This window comes from Cricetulus griseus, chromosome 4 (genome assembly GCF_003668045.3).
Source record: "Cricetulus griseus strain 17A/GY chromosome 4, alternate assembly CriGri-PICRH-1.0, whole genome shotgun sequence".
In the NCBI taxonomy this organism is placed as follows: domain Eukaryota; kingdom Metazoa; phylum Chordata; class Mammalia; order Rodentia; family Cricetidae; genus Cricetulus; species Cricetulus griseus.
This window is the reverse complement of record NC_048597.1, coordinates 64,274,067-64,295,253: the sequence shown is the minus strand read 5'-3', so window position 1 is coordinate 64,295,253 and position 21,187 is coordinate 64,274,067. Positions and strand designations below refer to the sequence as shown.

The window sequence follows — 21,187 nt, the reverse complement described above, 5'->3', positions numbered from 1 at the left end:
AGCCTTTCCCTAAAGCCAGGATTCTTTCCTTCATCCAGTAGCAGTCTCCTAGAGCTTACCTAGTGCAGTCCTCCTGTAGAAGCCTTACCCTTTACCAGTTACAGAAGGCCTGTTGCATGCTCAGCCTTCTGACTGCCATGTCCCTCGATTCCCTGGTCTCCAACTTGCCTTTCTGGGGTTGTTTGATACTGTTCTGATTCTTAAGTGGAAACCAAAATGAAGAGCATCTGAATTGTAAAAGAGTAGGCATCTTTAAATCCAGTGGGACTTAGATTTCACGTTAAGTGTGATCTACTTTGTAGCACTGACCAAGACTTAAGTCAGTTATAAAAACCTATAGACCTGGTTGAAATGAAATATTGCTTACAGATAAAATTCATGTCTGAAGAGGGGAAAGGTGGGAAGGCAAGGAAGAATGACTAGTTCAGGTTTTCCTTATTCCTTAGTTTGGTGATTTTATTCACATAGACTCAGCAAGGGCACAGTAGGTCTTTGATTATCATTGACTCTGAGTAGACTCTGAACAAGGAAGCATTTGTCAGCAAGGCTGACAATGAGCCATGGGCAGAATTCTGGACCAGATGAAGGCTTTTAAAGTTCAGACAAGAATAGAGAGACTTGAAAAGACATCATCCCTTGTCACCTTCAGAATTCCTTCATCCTCTGGATGGTGATGTCACTTGTTATAGATGGCTATTAATTTGTAATGCACCCACAGGATAGGTACTTGCTTAAGTCATGATTGTTTGTTACATTACAGAATCACATTCATTCCCGATTGGGGTAAGATCTGTGGTTTTCTGATTTTGTCTCATACTTTCTATCAATGGTAACCTTGGGCATAAAAATAGGGATTCCTGTTGGGATCATTAACGTAAACTATCTGAGCACTTCCTAAAATATATGTGATTCATACCATGTGTTTGTTCCCACATCAGCACCGAGTCCCAAGATACAATTACCCATGCCCACTCTCTGCTTCGTCATGGAGCTGTGTTTATCCTTTAACCAGCCACATCTGCAAGCAGTGCCAAGCTCCTTGTAAGAGCTATACATGTGTGTGGTGTGATCACCCATGACCCTTTGTGTCTGACCTCACTTTGCTCTTTCCCTAAGAGCAGTGTTGTTGCCAGGCGTGCTCACATTGCACTGTTCATCCAGCATCTTCCTGTTCTTCTGCTAAATGACTTAAATAGAATTCTCCATCTAAGGTCCCCTTAGTTGTTGTTTTGTCCATGCAGCCCTGTCCGATTTTACTCTTTGAATGTTCTCTGTGTTTTGATTTGTTTTCTCTCATGTTTTTTGCCCCATACAATTACCCACATGTACTCTGCTTTCCTGTGAGTTTTGTAGATAAATCCATACTGGCAGGACTGATCCTCACTTCTTTCTCCTTCCTTCTCTGTGTCTCTTGTCCATCCCCTCTCATTCCTTGGTGCTCAATTCCTCCATTGCCATCTACTCTCTTGTCCATGGTGCCAGTACATTCTGAATATTTAATAACATTTATAGAAAAGTGAATGACACGGTCCTACATAGGGAAGTAGATGTTCAATGAGAATGGTATCAGAGCTTTAGTTTCTTTTTGGAATTTTAAAGTAAGTTTTGCATGTGTACCTGTGCATGTGCCTGTGCGTGTGTGCGTGCGTGAGTGTGTGTGTGTCTGCACATGTTCAGGTACATATGAAAATATGTGTGCATGTGTATAGAGGCCAGAGGTGATTGATTGAAGTAGGCCGACTGGCCAGTTAGCTCACTGATCTGTCTATATCTACCCCCAACCCCACTTTCAGCCCTGGAACTACTAGTGCTTAATCAGCCTTCCCACCTTTTTTTGTTAGTGCTGGGAATCTGAACTCACCTCCCCATGCTTCTGGGGTGTGCTGGATTATCTATTGTCCACTTGACACAAACTAGAATTATGTGAGAGGAGGGAACCTTAATTGAGGCAATGACTCCATGAGACCTGGCTGTAAGGCATTTTCTTAATTAGTTATTGATGGGGGACAACCCAGTTCATCCCTGAGATAGTAGTCCTGGGTTCCATAAGAAACAGGCTGAATAAGCCATGGGCAGCAAGCCAGTAAGCAGCACTCTTCCATAGCCTGAGTATCAGCTCCTGCCTCCAGGTTCTTTCCCTGTGTGAGTTTCTGTCCTGACTTCCCTTGATGATGAACAATGCTGTAGAAGTATAAGCCAGATAAAGCTATTCCTCCCCACATATCTTTGCTCCTGGTATTTCATCACAACAGTAGTAACCCTTACTAAAATAGGGGAAAACACTTTACCAACTGTCTCCCAGCACCCTAGAGCCTGTCTTTTTATGTGTTTATATCTATGATCTCGTTCTTGGTGATTTAATAAGTTCATTTAATCTTAGCTTGACTGTGGACAGGATCTTTGCGTTTTGACATTCCATTTTGATGTAAAACTACATGTAAGGACTTTGCAGAGAGACACTTGTAGCTCCAGCTCCAGTTCTTGTATTCCCTGCCTGGATGGCCTGAAGTGGGCTCCTTTTGATCGTTGGTATCCAATTTTGTTAAACATGGATAATAAAATCTACAGGTTTCTCGGGTTGCTGGGATCCTTAGATGTTTGTGAAGCTTTTAAACTAAGTGTAACTCCCTCTGTTGACAATGACAGTGCAAGAGTGTCTGTGTAGGCTGGGTACAATGACCCAGATTACTGGGTAATGACTGCTGCATGCTCAAAGGAAATTTCTCAGAAGGGAAAAAGAAATTTGACAAGGAGAAAATAGCATCTAGTCTTGGGGTGCTTCTTTGGAAGCTAATCTGCCCTTTATTGATGGCAAATACGATTTCTCTGATTTTCAATAATTCCTAATAAACATGACTTCCACTTGAGGCCTTTGTGATAAGATGTAATGTGTGTCTTGCCCTTTCGTCTTCTAACTGCTTGCTGGAATCCAGCCAGTCTCACCTTGTTGCTTACATTTCCTTTAGAGGAGGTGACTCTTAAATGACGGACATCCTCTAGAAAAATGTTAACACTGATTCTACTTGAAATGACTGTTTCAAACTATATCTATAACTTTTGCAGTTCCATGTATCAAAGCAATGCTTAAGCTGAATGGAAGCAGAACAATGTGGTTAGAAAAGGGGTTATAAGTGGAAACAACAAACACACTACAAACTAAGTAAAACACACACACACAAAAACAAAAAAAACAAAAAAACAAAACCTTATAGCCCTGTATTGCCTTGCAGTTCTGTGAATAGACAGAAGAGAAGAGCACTTCCTTTTTATAAGAGAGCAGAAAGAGCAAGTCTCAGTTCATATCGCTGGTCAGAGGCTTAGAAAAGAACTGTGATTTGCCCAGCTGTATGGAAGTGAGGGCAGAGCCAGAAACATTGCCCAGTGTGATACTTTGCTCCCTGTCTCTGAGGTTGACTGGATTGGTAGGAAGTGGCATATTTGGGTGTAACATGTCAAAGTAGTTGCTTATTTTCTGGCCTTAGCACATTTATGATATTCTTAGGGCAGAGCCACTGTACTGCCTCCTTCTCTCTTGAGTGGGGCTATTGGAATTAGGGAGCTGAGGTTAACATGTCTACATGTCTCATGGTTAAGTTTTTGCTTCCTTATTGAATGAGTAAAATATTGGCAGGTGCCCACAGTCTTGAGTCTAAGGCATATGGACACTAATGGTAGGGTTTCTGTATTGTTTATGTTGTGCTGTGGAGGGGGATGAAGATGATGGACTCTTCTTACCTTTATATTACTGCTTGTATCCCATCATTGAGAATGGAAATCTGTGAATGTTGTCTTCTTGGGTCCTTCTAGTGTCTAGGTTTTCTCATTTGGAAGAGGGAGTAAAATTAGCTTCCCTGTTTATTTTATAAGCTTCTGAAATGAGCCTTTGATGCAATCTATGTGTTTTGGCATTGGAGATGTTACAGAGTATGTGGGGGGAAGTGGGCCACCTTCTATCCTTTCAGCACTGCTAATGAGCTCTTATCATAGAAGGGCCAAATCATCTCTCTGAGAATTTTAGCATGGATGAAGGAGGTTGTAGGAAGAGCTATTTGAGTGCCCTTTGCCTTCTAGGTCTAACATTTCATTAGCCTGCCTGCCCTTTTCTATGCTAATTGTTGCCAATCACTCTCATGATATGCCTTCTCTGCACACCCTGATTAGTGGTTGTCCTAGTTAGGGTTTCTTTTGCTGTGATAAAACACCATGACTAAAAGTGACTTGGGAGGAAAGGGGTTTATTTCATGTTATGCTTCCAGTTGACAGTCCATCACCAAGAGAAGTCAGATCAGGAACTCAAAGATGAGCAGGACCCTGGAGGCAAGAACTGAAGGAGAAACCCCAGAGGAGCACTATATACTGGCTTCCTCATCTAGCTCCCTTTCCAACAGCCTAGGGGGTCAATCATTAATCAACACAATGCCCCATAGCCCTGGTCTACAGGCAGATCTTTTGGAAGCCTTTTCTGAGTTGAGGCTTCCTCCTCTTAGATGACTCTGGCTTGTGTCAAGTTGACAGAAGGCTGCTCTTAGCTTCTAGAATAGGAGCCATGAGAGTTACAGGAGCTTCTCTCTGCTCACTTGTCTGCTCTTTCATAGCTCTGGTTACATAGCGTGGAATACTTGACTAGTACAAAATAGTTTTTCTTGTTTTCCTATTTTGCTGGTGGGATCATTGAAAGAACTGAAAGCAAAAATGTTTGAGAACCACCCAACATGAATCTTGTAGGTATCCAAACACTGGAAAATATATGAATGTCACTTATCATACCCAGCTTATTGAAATTTTTTTGTATCAGAATATGCTTAAATATTACATGTGAAGTTGAGTTGTTGCAAGCTAAAGCATCATTTGTTCTGTTGCTACTGCGATCAAATTATAACAAGTATGAATTCTTATCTTTATGGTGTGATTGAGAATCTAAGTTCAATATTTTAAATTTACAAAGCAAGCAAATATTAGATCCATGTATCAAATACTTGTGATCTGAGTCTAGAATCTTTACTTGTGTTCACTTTTGTGTCCAGTGATCTTTGGGGAAAATACTTTAGTTAAAAAGAAATAAAGCATATATTAATCATGTCAAATAATATACATCATAATATGTGATGTATATTATACAATTGATAACTAAATTAGATAAACATTTTAAGTTTTGTTGATTATATCTTTTTCTCCCACTGATCCTAGAAGTTGGAGAATAATGAATTTTAATAATTGTAATAGGAAAAACAATATTTGCATTCATGTTGGATCACTGAGCAAAAATAAATTTGAAAAGACAGTAACAATGGCATATACAATGGCATATAATTATGTTTTGCTTGCATTACTAGTTTCCTGGGTGAAATTGTTTTCTATTCCTAAGTTGTTTGGGTGGGAGATCCTTTCCTAGTGTCACATAAAGGAGACGTAAGGGTCATTTTTCAGAACAAGTCCATGAGTTCCTTAGAGGATAGATGAATTGCCCACATTGCTGATGAGCTCAGTCTGACCCTTCTGAATGGTTGTCACTCTTCCTGTTCCCTCAGCACTAGTCCTTAGGAGTGACTTCCAAGTAACGTACATACAAGCCTTGTGTCACCGGCATTGTTTCTCAGGGAAAGCAGATTTGGACAATGGGATCTTTCTAGTTATGCCTGGAGAGTGTGGGAACTTATTACAATAGCCACTTTATTTGAGTGTCTGCGATATCTAGAACAAACATCAGTCAGAGCATCAGGAGACTCATCCTAGTTGGTCTTTAGCCTCTGGGAAGTTATTTAACTATTAGATGACTGGCAGAACCACAGTGAGAATGTGCTATTAAGATATCTTTGTAAGATTGTTGGATTCTTTTAGGTACTCTTAGGACTGCTTTGTGAAGAGCAAAAGAGTGTATAAATCCTAGCATACTGAAGAGTGGTTGAGAGTATCAAGAAAGGGGTTTTGTGAGAACTTAGACAGAATTCCAGAAATGGAGCCAAGATAAAAAAGAGACATCTGGGAGGGAGAAAGTGTCCTTTCCTTGTTCCCAATGAGGATCAAAATGAGGTCAGGTAGGGCAACTTGGGTTGTTCCTGTAAAAGCCACTAGAATGAGGCTGGGGCTCCTTAGTCAGTGGTTGCAACCTAATCTGAGAAAGGGAAGTGGGGATCAGTCCCAGCATAGAGAAGAGCGTAAGAGACTGTTGCTGGTGGAGGTCTACAAGCTTGGACTGGTTGCACTCCATAATTACTTGTTGCACTGTTTCGCTCAGGTTAATCCTGTGACTTGAGTCTCTGTGGTTAGAATCCTGTGACTCAGGCTATAAGCAGTTGGGTATTTTGTGCTACAGTAACGTATAGAAGTTGGACCTGATTATATCCTGTCTTTGCTGGTACCCCAAGGGAACACTTAATGAGTGATGCTTACCTCCAGAAGAAGAAGAATTAACAATAGCTATATTATACCTATTAATTTACAGTTACTGGTTGTTATAATTAATGCCATTTATGAAAATCATCATAATTATAGCACTTTACAATTTACAAAGTATGTTCCCATCAACTTTCTTATCGGAGTCTTTAACAGCTCTCTGGCTGAGGCCGGGCAGGTGATGGTCTCTTTACTTTCCAGATGAAGAAACTATGGCTCAGAGAAGCGTTTAACCAGACTTCCATCCAGTGTTCTTGCCAATTTACTGTGCTAGCTATGTGTATGTATGGATACGTCCATCACATTTCTGCTTATGATAATCTGAGGTCCACACACAGGAAAACCAAATTCATTGGGTTCTCTGTCACTGTCCTGTGGCATGTTGTGCCCTCCCTGTTCACCTAGTGCCAGCTCTGGCTATGCCACATGTTCTCTGACATTTCAAAATGAAATCTTTGTCTTTCCTTTTTTCACATGTTAATACTGTTGAACTGCGGGTAAAGATAAGACCCTGCGATAGAGACATCAGCATTATTTCTCTGATAAACACTCATCAACCTTTGTAGTTTAGTCATGGTCCAGTGAGATGAGTCAGTGGTTAAATGCTTTTGATGGGCAAGTCCGACGACCTGGGTTTTGTCTCCACAGCATGCGCGCATATGTGTGTGTGTGTGTGTGTGTGTGTGTGTGTGTGTGTGTGTGTAAGGAGGGAACCAACTCTACAAAGTTATCTTCTAATCTTCAATGCATACTAAAGCCCAGTGCCCACATGAGAGTGAGTGTACACACACACACACACACACACACACACACACACACACCCTACCTCTCACACTAATAATAAATAAAATAATGTAAAATTAAAAGGTTCAATAAGACTGAAACTCAGATTCCAGCAAAAACACAACCTACCTATTTTACCACTCGTTTTCCAATGTGGGCTGGGGCAGGGTTCTGACGGTAATCTTTCGGTTTCATAAATCCAACCTTTGAAGCTGGTGCTCCCCAGCCTGCTACTCATTTGAATAAATGTACTCACAGTCACACCTACTCTGAACCATTTGATTTCAATTTTAGATCCTATAGTAGAGTACTTCCTACTTTCTGGTATACCCCATGCTCCTTACCTGAAAGGCATTGATACAAGGATGGAAATGAATGAAAATCCTTGGAATACTGACAGTGTCATTATTCATCTATAATGTTTTTAAATGCCTACTTAAATACTTACACAGCCCATGCCCTAAGCAAGACTGTAGGGAAATAGTGGGACCAAAACAAGTTATATCTTTACTTTCATCAAGCTTGCATTACTGTAGGCATGAGAAGGGCAGTGTACAAATGGATGTAAAGGATGTTTGGATGGTAATCGATATGACTGGAAAAGTAAACAGAGCAGATTGAGGGGATAACATGCCAGAGTAGTCTCAGCAGTATATCCCCAGTGGCAAAGCCATGAGAAGACTACTTTAACAACTTGCCTACAGGTGCCCATATTTAAAGAGGGCTCATACACAGTGGGGTAAGATGATCGTCTAGGGTAGGATCTATGGAGCTAATTTCCAAGTTTCAACACACGTGTAGCTAGCTACCTTCCCAGTTTGCCTGCTGGAAACCCAGGTCTGTAGGAGCTTAGCTTGTGCTGACTGTCTTTGCATACAGACAAGTTGCCTTACCACATTTAAATGACTTCCAAAACTCAGGGAAAGTTGCATGGTGGGAAATGTACTCAAAAAAAGCGGGGGGAGGTGGCAGGGGAGAAATGTTTCTGAGGGTAGGTAATATGGATAAATCCCATTCCTCCCCAGTTCCCTCACATATACTTTAAATGCTCACTATGCCTGCCTCCTGTGCAGCTTTGTGCCCACAGTCCTAAGTGACCTGCTTCATGTACAGCTCTGTGGCCACAGTCCTAAGTGACCTCTTTCTACTTCATGTTTTATGAGCCTTGCTTGGGCTCCCCTCCCATGAATGTGCCTACTTCCACCAACCAGATAATATGTGGTGCCAAGTGTTGATTTTTTTTTTTAGGGGACACAGTTTCCCCTCCTTATCCATTGCTTCTCTGGTAAATTATCATCAACAATTTCTGCGTGGAGGGCCTCAGTGGTTCTGGTCCTTCAGTGCAGGCATCTGGGCCCTGATTTCTACTACTTAAAACAGAGTGTCTACATATATGACTTTAGAGAACATTTTAAGTTTTTCTTTTCCCTGTTTTCTTATCTGTCAAAAAGTGTCAATTTTCTTCCTGTCCACTTTATTATGTGATAAAAAACAAAAACAACTTTTGGGGAAAAAAAGTATACAGGAAACAGTACAAAAGAGCAAATTATAGCATGAGAGATCTGAACTCCTAATGTTATCCATGGATGTTTATTGAATGTTAATTTGTATGTTTTTAGCAGGGAAATCCTGGAGGCAAGACCCTGGAGGAAAGGCGGTCCAGTCTGGATGCCGAAATTGATTCCTTGACCAGTATCCTGGCTGATCTGGAGTGCAGCTCTCCCTACAAGCCTCGGCCCCCACAGGTGGGTGCCATCCACAGCATTGCTCCAGCCAAGGTCCCCACTCTATCAGGAAATTGAAGTGTGTCTTAGAGCCTCTCATTCTTTTCTCCAACTCCTTAAACCAGTGGCCCAAGATGCACCCCATCCCCAATCTGCTAAGACCTCACTGTCCACCATAAGTCACAACCTTTCTGTGCCATCTCCTAAGTGCATCCATTATAGGTGTGACAACCATGCTAAGAACAGTTAGTTCTTATTAACTCTTAACTCATGCTAGATAACCAGCAGTTACTTCCCCAAACTTATATTGTCCACATCTTCCTTAACAAACGACACAGTGGGACTTCACAGGGATGTTAAGGGACAGCATAGCTCATTTCATTGCTGTGTAAACTGTCTTTGAGGATATCCACTTACACATTGTTATAGTCTCCACAAGTATGACTTGGCATGCATGTCTGTATAAGGTTCTAGGCTGTCTTTTCTAGGATAATTCCTTATGTTACGTGTTGAGGAAGCATCTATTTTTGTTGTTGCTGTTAATAGTAATGACAAATGCTACAAAGGACTTGGACTACTAACAGTGTGACTCCCACACTAAAGAGAAAAATTGACTTCTTTATGTTTCTATCCTCCTCCTCCCCCCTCCTCCATCTCTTTGTGAGTAGGTCTTAACTGACTGGGAACTTCCTATACAAGCAAGGCTGGCTTTGAATTCATAGAGCTGCCTCTCAAGTACTGGACTAAAAGCATTTACTACCACACCTAGCCTTTTGGAAGTTTGTGACTACTGGTACACAAGTCTGGCTATGTCAATTTCTTCCCCAGAGTCACAGGAATTAAGTGAAATCACTGTTGTGTTTTTAGTGCTAATGGCGCACTGGTAGTTTCCTTTCCTATTTTTGCTTTCTTTAGAGCATGGATATTTTTCTGCATTTGCATTCATTATCTGCATTTTTAGAGCTGGTATTCTGTTACTGGAGAGCATCCTCCACCTGGCTGAGGATTGAAAGTGTCAAATCCTTTGCAGGGCTCTGTGTTAACGGGATTCCTAGATGCTGAAGTTAGGTAGGTCCTTTTGTCACTGTGTGGTTTGGCCCTAACGTGCTTTTATTTTTCTAATTGACAGGACGTACATCACTCTGTACGTGTGTCCCACTCTTATTGGGGAACAGGAGCCATTGTATTTTCAGGGTTCCTTTAACAAATTATGGAGCAGTCCAGCTTCTGTGTTGTCAATCATTCACTGCTTGTCTTCATCTAAGATTGATGTGTCCTTTTTAGACACATCTCCATCATCTTCCCTATGCATGTAATGAGACTGGCGCTTATATTGGAGACAAAAGGCACAAAAGATAAAGGATGAACTCTTGTGTATCTTTGTTGGGTCCACCAGGCCTGGCAGTGCACATGTTCCTCATTTCTTACTCGTTGACTGAGCTTTGGGGGGAGAGCAGGCATGATGGCTTCAGTAGGGAACTGAAAAAGAAAGTGCATTGTTGGGAGTGGAGTCAAAGGCTTGGTAGTTGTTGTCTAGTAGTTTCTGGTACTGTGTAAGAAAAACTGCAGCTGCTGTGGCAAGGACACAGGAAGACAATGATAGATTTTTTAAGAAGGTGGCAGAATCTGAACAATCTTCCCATTGACTTCCCCAATTCAGCTAGCCTGGGTGGAGTGGTGTCACTGGAGACCCAGGCCTTGGTGGGACCTGCAAGCATAGGAAGCTATGGGAAACCTCTCCAACAATGGCTTGCCTTGACTTTGACGTCATGGATGTGTTTTGATGCTAAACTGAGATTTTAGCTTGCCAGTTATAGAGAGTCGAAAGTCCTAGGAAGAGTCTCAAGCAGGGGAAAGCTGGAAACAAGACCAACTCTGAATATGCAGGGGGACAGACTGAACTGCCACCTGGATATGATGCATCTGGACCTTAACCAATTTTATAATTCCAGCCTATCAAAGAAATGCCACATGCCTAGTTTCTCAGGGTAGCAAATCTCTTTCTTGCCACTAGATTCAGCTACCTTCTACAAAAATGCTGCTATGCACTTGTTTTCAGAGCGGTTTTATTTAGTCTTTATTTTTCACTCCTGAAGATTTCTAATTTTCCCCTGTTTTTTTTTTAATATTGAAAATTTTATTTCTCATAATCTTGACTGTAATTTATTCTCCCCTAACTTCTCTGAGGTTCTTCCCACTTTCCCTCCCATCTGAATCTTCTGTCTCTGTCTCTCTGTCTCTGGCTCTCCCTCCCTCCTTAGAAAGCAAACAAACACATAAAGAATAGTAATAAAATTAAGATAAAACAAAAACATACGAAGTGGAATAGGACAGAACAAACAAAAAGAAGATAAAGCATTAGAAACCCACATAGACGCAGAGACATGGGAATCCCATAAAAACACGACACTGGAATTTATAATTTGTATGCAGCAAACATGAGAGAGAGAGAGAGAGAGAGAGAGAGAGAGAGAGAGAGAGAGAGACAGAGACAGAGACACAGAGAGAGACAGAGACAGAGAGATAGAGACAGAGAGAGAGACAGAGAGAGAGACAGAGAGAGAGAGAGAGAGAGAGAGAGAGAGATATGCCCCATCAAAACATTATGTAACAGAGATGCTACAAAGATGCTGTTGTGTGGAATAACTCTGCTGGGAGATTTCTCCTTGATGTAGTCTCTCTTCTTTAGGTCTATGTCCATACATGCCTCTCATAAAAAGTAGTGCATTTTGATTGGTTCATTTAGCTGTGGTCTTATTGTCTAAATTGTCTTACTGTACAAACAAACTCACAGTCGCTGACAGTGTGGACAGCAGTTTACTGATTGTGAAGCACATACACATGGTTTCTCGCTTGGGCCATCTTCTCTCTGAGACACAGAGAGTGTACTTGTTTACAGACAGAGCCACCAAGACTTAGCTGCTAAATGACTTACATTTTTGACTACTATATGAATACAACGGGACCCAAACCTTAGAATTTTGATTGACTGTATGTTCTAAAACCAGATGAAGACTTTGGTTGTCATTTATTTTTAATTGTTTTGCTATTGGTAAAAAATCATGAAATCAGTCACATAAGTGAAAATGTTCCTTAGGAATCACTTTCTCATTAAAAAGCAAACATTCATGAGGTTAAAATAATAATTAGGATGACCTCTAACCTAATAATTTCATAATTAAGTTGAAGTGTACTTCCAGTGTGTCTGTTCCATTCTCAAATCAAAGGTTGGTCTAGTCTATTCTTTTCAATTATTCTAATTTAGGAAAGCAAGAGTTAATTAGGAGCTTCAGCTCCTCCTGAATTATCTTCACTCCTGTGGAACTGAAGGAGATGCGTTAGTATTTATTGGCTAACATAATTATATGCTGTGAGAACAATAATCACACAGGTAAATATTAAAATGTGTGCCAAGAACAGATGATGTCTGCTGGAAACTGTGTTGTGTTGTAGCTAAAATGAGATGTCCTCGAAGAATAGACTTTCATATCTAACTTTGATGTTTTCCTTTTTTGAGACAAGCAAAATTTCAAATTCAAAACTGGGTGAGTCACCTGACTACCTCCAGTAGGTTACTAGGTCTATGGTCCCTCACTCTTGAAGTACTCACCGTGTTTTCTCAGTTGTCTTTGAATCACCATTGTATGGCTATTTTGATTCTTGATCTACAGAACCTTGTGAGTTATCTGACTACATCTCTAGTAGATTACTAGGTCTATTTATGGTCCTTCACTCTTGAAGCGTTTACCGTGTTTTCCCAGTTGTCTCTGTGTCACCTTTGTGTGGCTACTTTGACTTGGGATCTGCAGAACATGATGCATAATGTATAATGTTTGTGCAGGAAGAGGTCCCAGAGAACACATTCACATAACTATTCTGAGAGTGCTCTGCTCTTGACACATTGTGCCAAAGCATTTTCTTTTCTCATTTCTTTAAAGTAAATATCTCTCATCTTCATGTTGCCCAGTGTTAATTCTACTTACTTTTTTATGCTATGGCTCTGTCCTTGCTGTAGAGAATTGCTAATCTTTGATGGCAGAGCAGAGAGAAAGAGAGGTTGTCTAGAACAAATACCAAGAAGGATTCCACTGTGCTCTTTATAGTGTCATGTGACTCATCGTGTGGTGAAACTGTTCAGAGACATTGTATAAAAAAGTCAAACAGAATGTTAGCATTGTGCCTTTCTGAGCCAAGGGGACACCCTTGTCTGCTTCTGTGCTGGGAAGGACACTGAATTTCAGAAACTACAGCAGTGATGAAAGTGAATATTTTGTTTGAAGCATAGAATATTTCTAATGGCAATATAAAGTATGTGGGGTATAAAGGAGAATGTCAGTTATCAAAAACTCAGATGACCTAGTAAGCACTATGTTGCCTATAAATATATATATATATATATATATATATATGTAAAACACCTTTTCTAAAATTTACACAAACACACTCATATACAAACATAGCCATGATACTGCATGAGTAAGTATCAGGGCTTATTTGGCCTGATACTGTATATGTAAAGAGTTCTTTTCCACACAAGGAGAGACCATGCCTCTAAAAGGCTTACTTAGTAACAGGCTGAAGAATTATCATTTATTCTGACCCATCACAGAGCAGTGCTTTGTACTGACAGCAGCCAGCAAGCATAATTTTCATTAATATCTTCATTTTATTTCCAAAATTCTATTTTTTATGGTACTTGCCTTTTAATGTCATGGCAATTTATGAAAGGAGTATATGTACCCAAAGGATATCTCCAAAGTAAACAAAAAAAAATAAGATAGTATGCTATCCTTCCATCATCCAGTCCCATGTACTGGACGTCTTTCGTCACCACAGTTGCAGCTTAGACTCCTACTGGGAGTTCATGATGAAGTCTGTCTTCTAGAAGATGAGGATCAATTGTGGATTTAGGATTATATTTTTCATTCTCTTGACAGAGTCAGGGCTAAAATGTGTCTCTTAATTCCTTTTTTGAGTCAGTCCTCTTTTTTTTCCCTCCCGCATAGTGTTTATTAGGGCTGGAGATGACATGTAGGTTACATGATACATTTTTGTTGGATGATGTTAATATTCTAATGTACCTGAGTACTTGGTGCCTTTTTCCCAATCATAATGCATTTGCAAAGATCCAAAAGGATTTCACTGTTGTCATTTAGACAAGTGTAATATTGTAAAACTACAGAGTTGATTGTGATTGGCAAGAGGGAAGAGGAGAGAGAGAGTGAGACAGTAAGGGGATAGAGAGAGCAAGCACCCCATGTTGCTGCCTGACAGTTCTCATAATACCCTCATAAAGTAAAAATTGCTAAAGGTGACAGGGCAGAGGAACAGCTTTTGTTTAATACCACTTTCCCTTGGACTCTGGTCCTGATGCACCCCTCCTAACCCTGGAGCACTTGTCATTGATCGCAGTAAGTACTGTGTCTCATTATGAGGTGACTCTTGGTGAGCTCATTGATGGGGGTCACTCAAAAGATGGAGTTGTGATTTAAAGGCTGGAATTTTCAGCTCTACCCTCCATCCTTGGAGGTAGGGAGAAGAACTGAGATTGAATAGAGCATGACTTTGATGAAGGCTATAAAAATCCCCAAAGATTGAGGTCAGAGAACTTCCTAGTCAGTGAAGATATCCATGTGCCTGGGGGATGGCTGTCCTTAGGCAGGCACAGCAGCTTTTGCATTTAGGGCCCCTAGACCAAGCTCAGCACGTCTCTTACACATACCTTTTCATCTCTTTCTGTTCCCATGGCCTATATAATTCATAGCTCAATGTGAAGAGATGTTTCCCCGAGTTCCTTGAGCCACTCTAGCAAATGATCAAACTCAGTCATTTGTTAGGATCACCAAACTGGAGCTAAGTCCTTCAGAAATACAAACAACCTGATGCTCAGTACTAGCAATTTGCATGTGACTGTGCACAGCCTGTGGGATTATAGGGTCTGCAGTGTTTGAAGATGTGTCCTGTCAGAATGGAAATGAACTGTGGGATATTCACAGTGTGTGAGAGAATTGATTGACGAGGGGGAAAATGGATTTCAAAGTGAAGATTTAAATGAGGCATACATTCAGAGAACACAAGTAGATTTCTCTTTGTCGACTAACAAGACACAGTTGGAGAGCTGTTAGAGGCCAAGGTTACAATGGGCCTATCACTGGCTGTTTTGTCTCCAAGTCTGCAAAGAAGGAATACTGCCTCTTCACTGCCATGGGTTACACCCCCATGAAGAACTCCCTTGACATGAACTGGTCTCCAGCACTGAGCTGGGACTGCTTTCATTGTTGTACTGAGGTTGTTAGTACGTCTGGACTTTGCTTTAAAAGGCAGGGTTTGAAGCTGGACCTGATTCCTTCAGAAGACTCCTTGTCCTGAAAAATACCACCTCCTCCTTTCCAGGACAGAAGATTACTGAAACTTCTTAGTCGCTTTGGCAGTTGAGTACCTACATGCTTCATGTTACGGATACAGCTTGTACTGCAACCTTAGCCCTCCCACACTGGGTTCATTTCATAGAGCAGCAGCCTTTGAGGCAAACCGAGAAATCCGTTCGGGGGCATATTTTGCAGTGAAGGATGTTCATCAGGAATTTATGTGGCTTGAGGGGTTAGGTACAGTCATCAAGGTGGAGTCTTGTGGAGCCGTGGATAGTCTCTCCTCATGTGCTCCCATGTTCTAGCTTGCAAAAGGCAGGCGCAGCTGCAGGAGAGATTTACTAGTAATTAAAAATTTAATGTTTCATATTATTCAGTGCAACCCAAACATGCTGTTTACTGGGAGATGAAAACTACAACATGCGTATAGTGTGTGAGGAGGCATATAGTCCTTGCAGGCAAAGGATTTTACTTTTTTTGAGTGGGGGGTACCTTCTTGAGGTTTGTGATATGAGCATAGTATTCTTTTGAAGCAGGGATTAGGGCCATAACCATAGTCCTCTTCTTGAATTTTCTTATGAAACATACCGGAGCAGTCCCTGATTTGTTGAGATTGCATTTCTCTGTATACTGACACAGTCTGCTTGCTATAGCTCTCTTCCAGTGTGTGGTAAAAGATGAAATACTTAAAAACGTCATGTGGAAGATATTAACTGGAATACAAGAAAATGTGAAAAATAGCTCTGTAGAATAAAAATGGATATGCACTTTGCAGTGCCCATGTTTAGAAGATCTGGATTATTTTGAACTAGTTTGTACCTGCCAGAAGACCTAAAGTTAAATAACAATGAAGTGGGGGCGGACAAGTGGTTAGCTGACTCAGAGTTGCATGCTATGGGTTTGATGACAGGCAATTAATTTTTAGATTGCATATAATTGCACCTCTATTACATTTATATCTCTTCTTTCTTTTTAAAAAGATGATGCTTATGTTTGGTCATATGTGATCAACAAAATCAAACTTAGCTCTTGGATTTCCTTGTGAATGTTATGAGATGTGATATTCAAAATGAAAATTTAGCCCCCAAATCTACCTTGCCTTGTACCCAACAAAAACATGAGTGTCAGTTTACAGTATCCAATGTAAGTAAGCATCTCCTCCTACAGTAAGCAGATAGCTGTGCAGAATTCCACGGAGCACCCACTCTGCCAAAGCCTAGGAGGTTGTGGTCCTTCTATGGCAGCTCAGCTGTGACCGGAGAGGTAGCCTTTTATTGTGATTTGCTTGGTAGACCTTGGTGACTGTTTGGCCCAGAACAAGTGTTCCATTACACCAAATCACTCAATCCACTCGTTGCTTTAACAGGAAATACACAAAAAGCTGCCTCTTTCTTGAGTGTTTCTATTTTATGAAAGCATCTTAGTGGGCAGAATCAGCACTATGTCCAGGCAGAAGCACACATTGCATTTGTAGGATTGAAGAGTGCTCTTGTCAGGACTGGTTTCTGTATTTCTTTCTCCCTCTCCCACTGTTTAAATGTCTGAGTTGGTAGTACCCTTGCTCAGACAAACCCTGGTCCTTTTATCTGCCTTTCCTTTTTAAAACAGGAGATAAGCAATTGAAAGCAAATGCAATTGTGCCTTTTCATGTAAAATGGTAGACATCACCACAGAAAACGATTAACATTGTGTGTGTGTGTGTGTGTGTGTGTGTGTGTGTGTGTGTGTGTGTGTGAGCGCGAGCGTGCTCACGCTTTAATAGAAGAGGCTGCATCTCTAGTTGCCTATGGTCATTGTTTATCCATTTGGACACCCTTTACTTTGTTTGGTTTATAGCCAAAGTGAAGTATAATGATGTTGATGGCTTCTATTGTCTGATGATAAGAGGTGTTCAATCAACAACCTTCCATATCATTATTGGATGTGGTGAATAAATGGCTAGCTCTCCACACAAAATGCCACATTAGAGTCTTAACTACTAAAGTTATTATCACATTGTAGGAAATTTACCAGGAAAAACAAACATTTTCTTCCAGTGGATATGCTTATTTTTAATAGGAAATTTTGGTTATCTATATTTTGTCCCTAGAGCATACATATTTCCCCCATAGAACTAATGAACTGATTTTGCATTGGAATAAAAGATCAACTGGACATACAGTCCAATTGTCTCAGTATGCATTGTCCTTTTGGTTTTCATGTGTGAAGGAAAAGAAACGATTTGTGAACTTAGAACTTACCATTCTGGTCTGACACTGAAGTGTTTGTGTAAATCATATCGTCATGTTTAGGTTTAGTACCACAGAAGACAACTCAAGCTGTGTGTTATTATATTGAATCACAAATTATTCAAATGAAAAGTAAAATCTCTACACATTTTACCTCACAGAATATGCATTGCTGCTTCAATATAAATGATTAAATCCCTTAAATTTGAGGAATTACCAACAAATGATTTGCTAAATTCCAGAAGACCCCAAGGCAAGATCAAGAATTATCTCTTGTCTAGACACAAAAGAAACATTCAAATTCATGTTTGTTCAATAAAGAAATTGAAGTTGCCATTAAATCTAGGCATCTCCCCTGTAGAAATATGCTAGACGTGGAATTAGTGCATCAGTCTCACATCTGTCTTTGGCTTTTCTAGATGAACGTGTAATTGCACTATAAAAATATGTCTCAGGTAAATGGTGTTTCTTTTGGGGGGGGGCAAGGGCAACTGAATGGCAACCACTGATTGATAAGAAAGTCCCAGTTTTCCTTAACAGTAGTATTTATTGTCTGAAGGTAGTGGATGTTTTGAGAAGATTTTCTTACTATGGATTATTATAGTAATAATTCACTGTTATACCTAATCTCGTATTGGAATGATGAAATAAAAAACATAAAATCTCTGTGTGTGTGTGTGTGTGTGTGTGTGTGTGTGTGCGTGCGCGCGCGCGCGCACGCACACCCACATGTGACCCTGTCCCCTGTACATGAGACCATTGCATGTACATTTTAAAAACAACTACCTACATGATGAATATCTTGGGCTCATTCACAGGAGATTGAAATTTAACTGGCAAATGACCTGGTGTGTTTTTCTTTGCCAGAAACATGTGAACTACCTAGGAATTGTGATTACGCAGCACCCTGCAGTTGTAGGAACATCTACTGTTGATTTTGTTTCTTAGCTCAGTTTTATTTCTGATACTCTGACCTAGTATGATCATATTCACAACCCTCCCCAAGTCTTCTTTGATTTCTCCTTCTCCTTCCCACCCAACTTTTTGTCTTTCTCCCTCCTTCAAAACTAATTTGTGCTGTGTCAATTCTCTTGTCCACTGAAACATAGTAGTCTTATGAGGGGCTACACTCTTAGCTAAAACTATTATTCTCTAACAGTTAATAATTACCAATAGGTCCTCAGCTAGGAGTGGATCATTGTGTCCTGCTCCTCTCTCCCAGATGGTGTTTGGTGTGGCTTCAATTTGCACAATTCTTGTTGGGACTGTCACATGCATTCTAAGTTCATATTGTCAGTTTTCCTGCTGTGTTAAGAGAAAATCTTTTTTTTTTTTTTTTTTTTTTGGTCACCCACTGCCTCTGGTTCTTATTCCCTTTCCACCTCCTCTCCTACAGTGATCACTAAGCCTTTGGAGGAGTGGGTATAATATATATGTTCTATTTATGGAGGACATTCTATAGTGTCTTATTCTCTGCACCTCCACCAGTTGTAGTTAACTGTGTTCCCTATCACCTACTACAAACAGAAGCATCTCTGACAAGGGGTGAGACATGCATGAATCTATAGGTATAATGATAAGTCATTAGTAGTTGGTTAACTTCTCTGAATAATAGTTGTAGGTTCTCTCCTAGAGGCAATGATCTGTCTAGTCATGGTGTGTCTTAGCCCCATAGTGATGACACTATGGGTTTCATCTTGTGAAGTGACACTTCAATCAGGAAGTGATAGGTAACTCCCATGGCACTTGTGCCACTCTTGTGCGCCTTAATTGAAATAAGTTTATCTTATTCTATATGTATATAGAAGCTCATGAGTATTTTTAAAGGGCACAACCTATAGGCTTCATGTAAAAAAAAAATAATTAAATCCTAACTAGATTTTTACATATATAGCCAGTAAGCAGTAAGTTCAAAATGACATCCTGCTAGTGCAAATAAAATATACAGCTTACAGTATATTGAGGGATGGGCTGTTTTGATTATTTGAAGTATGCAATATTTTACAATCCTTCAATTAATCATAGGCACATTGTGAGCCATTTCTATAGTGCCTGGAACAGGTTCTAATTTCATTTTGATCTGTACTACACATGGGAAAATAGTGACGATGTTACTTGTTAGTTGCTGTTAGGGATACTAGGCCCTTCTCAGTGGCTTCTCTATCTGTGCCTTTTCAACTCTGCAGCATACACACAGTCATGCTTTACCTCCAAAATGGCCAGTTTCTGTAACTTGATCCTTTCTGGATAGTCAAAACCAGGACATAGGGTTAGTGTTATTGTTGTTCCCGAAAGCATCCCAGATGACTTAGTATTTCTTAAGATCCTAATTTTCAAGCTCACTCTCATAACTGGACTACATGTAAGAGAATTCTAATTTTTAGCTTTGTGTGTGAGGCAGTGAATTTCATCATTACTTGTGGATCTGATCTCATGGAAGAATTGTGGTATTCTGTTTGCAGCAGTGTTAAAACAAGTTCCTTTGAGCTCAGTCAGAAGGAAGGGTGCGGACAGAGAAGGATGAATTTTTCATAGCCCCTACCTTTCTATCATCATTGTGCTTATGAAGTTAAAAAAGGGGGAAGGTAAGGTAGAACTCATATCTGAATGTATTTTATAAAAGTCACTGACACAGACTTTGAGAAGAATAACCTTCAGAGAGGACCTGAGATTTAAGATAGTGGCCATTGATCAACGACTTACTTATTGATTGCATGATTCACCCTTTTAACTCTTATTCTTTGATTATTAATTAAGCATAAACCCCCTCTTCATTTGCTCAAGTAAAATAGGTCCTAGTTACATGGAAGCATATCTAACTTTTGTTGTTCAGGGATAAAGCATTTTATATGTGGAACATAATATACCTTGTAATTGGATTAATAGTTTCAACAAAACTCCTTTCTGAATCCCAGATTGGTTTTTTTTTTTTTTTTTTTTTTGGATTTGATGAGCTGATCCTGAAGTTTAGTTGTACTTTCAAGCAACTTGGAAATGCAAGATGGTTCAGAAAAAGTTGGGGAAAACTAGAATACTACCTAATTTCAAATGTTATTCCAAATTGAGAAGAGCCAGGTAATGTGGTACTGACCTAAGGTAAGCATAAGTATTAGCACAGCAGTTTTGAGTGTCTGGAAATAATCCATCGTTATTGTTAATTGATTGTAACATGGCTTTAAGATATTGAAGGGTATAAAGTATAAATTTTCAACAAATCATGCTGGGTTAACTAGGTTATCCATTTCTAAAAGACTTCCTATCACATACAAAATTCAATGAAAAGTGCATTACTGACACAAATGTAAAGGGCGATAATATAAAACTCTTAAAAAGAAAACCTAGGAGTGATGCACATCACCTTTGCTTGATGAATGGCTTCTTACCTATGGCACATAGCACACAGACAACTAAAGAGAACACAGATAAACCTGACTTCATAAGTATTGTACATTTCTGTATGTCAGATGGCACCGTCTTATAATTGAACAAGGCATACACAGAATGGGACAGGCCACTTGGCAATCACACACCTGACTAAAGAGAACAGCCTAATTAAATTTTGGGCAAAATATTTGAATAAGCTTTTCTCATGAATATTAGTGGTTGACAAGGACAAAATGTGATACCATTTGTCATCAGGGAAATGCAAATCAGTGTGACTATGTGATACCACTATGTGTCTGGTAAAATA

The 21,187-nt window shown here is 40.0% G+C and overlaps 1 protein-coding gene across 3 annotated transcripts in view; it reads left to right on the top strand.

The window, feature by feature from the left end:
• Positions 1–21,187, top strand: part of Lpp (LIM domain containing preferred translocation partner in lipoma) — a 606,110-nt gene that overhangs the window by 279,931 nt on the left and 304,992 nt on the right. For 2 of the 3 annotated variants that reach the window (XM_035444680.1, XM_035444681.1), the window contains one exon: positions 8,796–8,921. In XM_035444680.1, coding sequence (XP_035300571.1) covers positions 8,796–8,921 — 126 coding nt within the window. The remainder of the gene's footprint in view (positions 1–8,795; positions 8,922–21,187) is intronic. The other variant, XM_035444679.1, reaches the window with a different exon arrangement.